This window comes from Lemur catta, chromosome 22 (assembly GCF_020740605.2).
Source record: "Lemur catta isolate mLemCat1 chromosome 22, mLemCat1.pri, whole genome shotgun sequence".
NCBI classification, from domain to species: Eukaryota; Metazoa; Chordata; class Mammalia; order Primates; family Lemuridae; genus Lemur; species Lemur catta.
In genome coordinates this window covers 14,348,972-14,355,910 of record NC_059149.1, presented here as the reverse complement: position 1 = coordinate 14,355,910, position 6,939 = coordinate 14,348,972, and the positions used below count along the sequence as shown (strand labels likewise).

The 6,939-nt window shown below is 36.4% G+C and overlaps 1 protein-coding gene and 1 pseudogene across 1 annotated transcript in view; both read right to left on the bottom strand.

Moving 5' to 3' along the window:
• Positions 1–432: 432 nt before the first annotated feature.
• The window catches only part of TEX15 (testis expressed 15, meiosis and synapsis associated), a 46,297-nt gene continuing 39,790 nt past the window's right edge, over positions 433–6,939 (bottom strand). Inside the window, exons 7-9 of the mRNA XM_045535461.1 lie at positions 5,910–5,965; positions 1,485–2,749; positions 433–532 (exon numbers count right to left, since the gene is read on the bottom strand). Of these exons, the coding sequence (XP_045391417.1) occupies positions 495–532; positions 1,485–2,749; positions 5,910–5,965 (1,359 nt within the window). The 3' untranslated portion in view covers positions 433–494. The remainder of the gene's footprint in view (positions 533–1,484; positions 2,750–5,909; positions 5,966–6,939) is intronic.
• On the bottom strand, positions 6,685–6,784 carry LOC123626752 (annotated as a pseudogene).

Below are 6,939 nucleotides of genomic sequence, written 5' to 3'. Positions count from 1 at the left end.
ATTATAAAATACTGAAATTAAAGGAACTCACCATGTTAGACATAGAATTGTAAATTATATGAATAAAGTGTTAAAAATTATAAAGTTATTGTTCTCATGACAAATAAAAAAAATTCCTACTTTCTGCTCAAATGGCACAACACCATAAACAATGTATTGAAAAATATAAAAAAAGGGAAAATATCAGAAACAAAAATCTGATTTTAAAGATTTTACCACTACTGCTTAACTTTAATATGAAATGTTGTATTAACTCCCTTTATAATTGCATGGAAATAATTTTGGTATTTAAGATGTTAGAAACTAATTTATTACCTTATGTGATACACTGTTGCATTTATACATTTTATAAAGGACTATATAATTTATATTTTCTACCACATTTATACATATTTAAAAAACTTGTTAAGTGTTAAAATAAAAAAACATATAAGTAAAAAGTAGTTGGAAAAATTTGTTACATCTCCTTTATTTCAGTAGACAGAAGACTATATTCAACGTCCTGGCTGAAACGGTTCTTGTTGACATGGAGCTGGAAGAAAAAAACCCACAAAGATTTATAAGAATTTATGATACAGACTACTGGTACATTATAGTACAGCGGAAAGAGCCATTAAGTTACAGCCAAGGAGGTCAGAATTCAAAGTGCACATCTGCCTCTTAGTAGCCATAGGAGCCTGAGAAAGTTATTTAAGGCTCTCTGAGGAGTAGTTTCCTTATCTGTAAAAGAATGGTATCTCTAGGCCGGGCGCGGTGGCTCACATCTGTAATCCCAGCACTATGGGAGGCCAAGGTGGGCGGATCGTTTGAGCTCAGGAGTTTGAGACCAGCCTGAGCAAGAGCGAGACCCCGTCTCTACCAAAAATAGAAAGAAATTATTTGGACAGCTAAAAATATATATAGAAAAAATTAGCCAGGCATCATGGCTCATGCCTGTAGTTCCAGCTACTCGAGAGGCTGAGGCAGGAGGATCACTTGAGCCCAGGAATTTGAGGTTGCTGTGAGCAAGGCTGATGCCACGGCACTCACTCTAGTCCGGGCAACAGAGTGAGACTCTGTCTAAAAAAAAAAAAAAATGTTGGTGTATTTCATTTCAGTATGCCTATGCATTTCCTTATTCACATAGTTAAGTTTTTATTATATAGTTTTTAAAACTGTCGTGTCATTAAAAACTACTAACTCTTTTATGGCTCCATTATATTTCACTCTATGCATTAACTATAATTTACTTAATGATTCCCTACAGTTTGGTTTTACTGAAGGACACGTTAGTGATATTACCAGGTCTTTTTAATTTTTGACAACTAGATTTCCACCTGACAACACAATGCAACTCTGCTCGACCTACAGACAATTCTACAAATCTGCATAGAAAAATGACTGCTCTGTGTTTATTTATATATCTCACTTATTGTGAATACCATTTACATAAATGTACAAACTAAAAATTCAATGAACAAAACAATAAAACTTGTGAAACTCACTATACATCCAAGAAACTTCTGGAAGCACAGCTGGATTAGGAGGGTAAGAGTATGCAGCTTGTAATGGTTGATCAGAAGCATACTGTGAAGAAATCGGCTGCTGAAAACTGTAAGAAATAGGCATCTGAGATTGAAAATACCCATTCACTGGCACAGAGCCATATGCTTGAGGCCCACCAGCAAAATAACTAAAACATTCAGAGTACAGAAGATTAGAATGTGTGCTTTGGACAGTACTTGCAACTGCAGTCAACATCCCAGAAGGAGGTGGTTGTACTTCATATGATGTTATCCCTTGGTACGTCTGGGTAATAGTGCTGCCACTGCTGCTGCTGTAATGATAAACACACCAAGCATAGTATGGATATGAAGTTCCAAATGAATGCTCTGAAGAATTATATATTGGGGTGCATGCAGACTGTGGAAGTTCATCACAACATGTGGCAGCACTCTGAGTTAGGACTTTTGAATTTTCATCATTTTGTTGTTCAGAAAAAGAGTACTCCGCTGTTTGATTCACATTAAGGGTCATGTGTCCAGATGCTTCAAAAGAAATAGTACTGGGATTCAATGTATCCTTCATATATTTCTCTGCCTCAGATTGTGCAGACTGTGTTTTACTTATTTCCAGAACAGGAATTTTTTTCTGGATAAATACGGGTTCTGGAGCAGTCATGCATGTGGAATTTTTAACAGGTGAATTTAATATTTCGTTATCTTGAAGTTCAAGGACTGTGTCCTTCATTTCTAGATTGGTATGGATATCCTTCACAAAATGGAAAACAGGCTTTGAGAGCACTGATGCATTAGGCACAAGAGAAGCATCAGCTCCTGGTTTTATGTCTAAAAGACAAGTTTGCTGTGTGAAATCTGGAGAATTTTTAAGAAATTTCTGTGAAAATGTCTCATGGTCCTTTGAAAATGTGCCACCTATACTTTTTTGGTCGCAAGCTGCAAAAGCAGTGCAATCTTTCTTATCACTTTTTGTTTCAGCAGCACAAAAATTCTTATTTTTCTTCTTCATGCTATTTAAACTTCCCTGTTGTCCAGTGAAGTGTTGTGAAGTATCAGATGAAATATTACTTAAATCTATTTTGCTTTCTGCCTTTAACGAGCAAGTGTCTTTCAGGTTCTTTAAAGGTAAAAGTGATCCAGGTAGTAATCTTTGCATTTCAATCTTTTCTGGTGATACGCGGTTTCTTTTCAGATTGTCAGAGGAACTCGATTCTATTTTGTCTTCACTTTTGGGATGAGATTCTGTAGTCCTATTAAGTGTAACAACACATATATACAAGCAACTTTAAATACATAGTATCATAAAACCTTAACACAAATATCTATCTGAAATTTCTATTCAGGACAAGAGTTCTTAAGATTCACATTTTCTCATTCTATTGGCGGTAAACAAGTAACATTTTCCCAATTTTATTGCCTTCGTTTGAATTTAGATATTTTTCCTGAAGATGATATCCTTCACATTTTTTAATTTTTATTTATTGTTTTTGAGACAGAGTCTCACCTTGTTGCCCAGGCTAGAGTGAGTGCCATGGCGTCAGTCTGTCTCACAGCAACCTCAAACTCCTGGGCTCAAGTGATCCTCCTGCCTCAGCCTCCCAAGTAGCTGGGACGACAGGCATGCACCACCATGCCCGGCTAATATTTTCTATATATTTTTAGTTGTCCAGATAATCTTTTTCTGTTTTTAGTAGAGATGGGGTCTCACTCTTGCTCAGGCTGGTCTTGAACTCCTGACCTCGAGTGATCCTCCCGCCTCGGCCTCCCAGAGTGCTAGGATTACAGGTGTGAGCCACTGCGCCCAGCCTCCTCCACATTTTAAATGTATTTCCAATACTCTAAAATAAACTATTTTATCCTTTAGACATTTCCTGATAGAGGCTTTTTAAAGGTAGGAAACTATCACTACTGAATTGTACAGTATAGTTTCTAATTGTATATACCTCTAACCCACTGACAATCTTCATTACTTATTATAACTGATAAAACTAACAGCTGTTTCCCACCCCAAAAGATCTCTTCCCTCTCTGTTGTAACAGACTAAGATGTTTTTGTCTGTTCATCGGTAAGAGTGGGAAAAGCAGACCTCCAAAATTTCCTGCCAATTTAGTATCCTTGGCAATCTTACCTAAATTTAGACAGTCTCAAGCAGGCTGAAAGAAGCATTCATATGTGAATGTTTAGAGCTGGACAGTTAATACAGGTTCCCAAGGTAATTCTCACTATAGTCTTGAACTCCTGGGCTCAAGGGATCCTCCTGCCTCAGCCTCCTGAGTAAGCTGGAACTGCAAGTGCATGCTATCATGTCCAGATATGTTTTTAAATTTATTTTTATTTTTTTAGAGATGGGGGGGGTCTCACTAGAAGTAATATTTCTCTATAGACAAGAGAAATTCATCTTTGGCCTCTAATTTGTATCCCCCACTTAGGAACAAAAAGCCCCATATTTTACTGAATCCAGACTCTTCAGAAGGCATTTTTAATAATAACCTATTAATATGTGGTCATCCAATCCCATGTAATACTTTGTGATCCCATAAAATATTAATTTTGCTTTTATTGAATCTCCAATGTTTCAGTGGTTTGAACTTGAGACTGGCAGTTGCCGCGATGGTCTGTCCTTTTATGTCACCCTCTTAGGGAATATTTATTTCTATGAAGATAGCACCCTACATTACCTTATACTAGAATTCATTTTTCTCCAGTCAGTTTATTGTTAGAGAAACAAATAATTCCTATACTTAGTTAACAAAGCTGATTATAAAACTGTTTTTATATTATCTAATTAAGCCTATTCATTTTTGTCACTACACAACTATTCAGTCACATATGCCAGAAAAAGGATTCTAGAAATGAAGTAAATGTTATATTTAAAGAGGCAAAACCAAATAAGACAGAAATGAGGTTGCATATTTCTTTTTATTTTATATTACTCATTATCCTTCACAAAATGGAAAAAAAAAACCCAAGCTAATCACAAATTCAAAATCTTACAGAGCTGAATGACATAAGAAATGCTCAAGCCTAGTGGTGCCACTTCATATCAAAATATAAAGATAATTTATTCAGTTTAAAGAACCAGTCTTTGAGATCATTTTCTTCCCATTTTACGATATTAAAACATCCTTTTATGAAATAGTAGTCTATTTATTTATTTATTTATTTATTTTTGAGGCAGAGTCCTGCTCTGTCACCCTGGCTAGAGTGCCATGGCATCAGCCTAGCTCACAGCAACCTCAAACTCCTGGGCTCAAGCGATCCTGCCTCAGCCGCCCAAGTAGCTGGGACTACAGGCATGCACCACCATGCCTGGCTAATTTTTTCTATATATTTTTAGTTGTCCAGCTAATTTTTTTCTATTTTTTTTAGTAGAGATGGGGTGTTGCTCTTGCTCAGGTTGGTTTTGAACTCCTGAGCTCAAACGATCCGCCTGCCTCAGCCTCCCAGACTGTTAGGATTATAGGCGTGAGCCACCGCACCTGGCCAGTAGTCTACTTAATATGTGCGTCTATGACACATACACTATTTATATTAATGTTCCCACTTATGACTTGGCAATTTCATACCCCTTTAACAAATTCTGAAATTTGCTGGTATATGAAATCCATAAGTTTATAATAGTAAATCATCTAATCACCTGTCCTATTCTTTTATGCTTTTTATAGTAAACCAGTTGCTAAGCCCCATCAATTCTTTAAGTAATGTCTATCAAATATGAACTTTCCTTTCTTTTTTTTTTTTTTGAGAGAGTCTCACTCTGTTGCCCGGGCTACAGTGAGTGCTGTGGCATCAGCCTAGCTCACAGCAACCTCAAACTCCTGGACTTAAGCGATCCTACTGCCTCAGCCTCCCCAGTGGCTCGGACTACAGGCACGCGCTACCATGCCCGGCTAATTTTTTCTATATAGATTTTTAGCTGTCCAAATCATTTCTTTCTATTTTTGGTAGAGATGGGGTCTCACTCTTGCTCAGGCTGGTCTCGAACTCCTGACCTCAAGCGATCCACCCACCTCGGCCTCCCAGAGTGCTAGGATTACAGGCGTTGAGCCACCGCGCCCGGCCCTGAACTTTCCTTTCTTATGCTGTGAAACAATCACCCTCTTCTAAGCCTTGGCTAACTTACTTCTTTCTTCTAATTAGACTCTCCTTAACCTTAAATCACTGAATCACTGAAAAAACACATTTCACATGACATTAGCCTTTAATATTTACAGAACGAAGTTCATACTCCTTAGACCTAACTTAAGACGTTGTATAATTTGAAACAAACTTCTCTCTCCTTAGCTTCCTCTTGTCCCACAAGTTAAATGTATTAGCCACTAGACTTAAATAATTGTTTTATTCTAATTCTTTAACATTTGCCCAATTTTGTTTAGTTTTTCTTCAGATAGGGCTGACGGCAACTCCTACCTTGGATGCTTGAATGTTGTTGTTTCTCTGATTTTTGTGACTTCTTTCATGTTCACCTATGTTTAAAAGATACAAAGAAAATCTACATTGGTGATGACAAAATATAAATATTCATTATTTCAATATTAGGTATCTGCAACTGCTTGCTCTGTAATCACCTAAAATTAAACTCAATAATCACTTTCCCCTCAAGAAACCAGTGACTCTGCTGGACTTCCCGTATTTTGCATGTGTTTGGAATAATTTTTATTCTTAAAGAAATCTGCAATATTCTTCTTATCCCCACATCCTAAAACTAATCTTTGCAGTCCTTTTATGACTGTTCCCTCTTTTATGCCTTAGTAAACCAGGTGCTAAGCCCCACTGATTCTTTAAGTAGTCTGTCAAATATGGAATTTTCCTTTCTTATTCTGTAAAACAGCACCCTTTTCTAAGCCATGATTGACTTACTACTTCTGTACTTCTACAGAAAAAATATATGACTTACTACTTACATAACTCCTATACTCAGAATCTCATCACCCTTTAAATCATTGAAAAAAAACACATTTCACATAACATTACACTTCAGTATGTACAGAATGAAGTTTAAACTCCTTAGGCCTATATTTAAGACATCTTATAATTTGAAATAACCTTCTCCATCCTTAGCTTACTCTTACCCAGTAAGCTGAATTGTTCCAGACTTACTTTTTTAATTTTTAAAAATTGTCTTACTGTTTCTTTTCCCCTATAGTCCTTGACTCAGGACCAGACTAAATTTTATATTAAGCCAAAAAATACAGAACACTTCATGAATTTGTATTATCATCCTTGTACAGGTGCCACACTAATCTTGTTTTGTCCAATTTTAGTGTATATGCTGCAGTGAGTGTCAGACTTAAACTAATTTCTCAAATGATGCCAATAAGGATTCTGTCTGTGCTAACATTATTTCCCATAACTTAAATACCCTCTTCATTTTTACCTTCATCTGATAGTACTTTTTTCCTTTAAGGCAGAGCTTTGGTGTGCATTCTTTCATGAAATA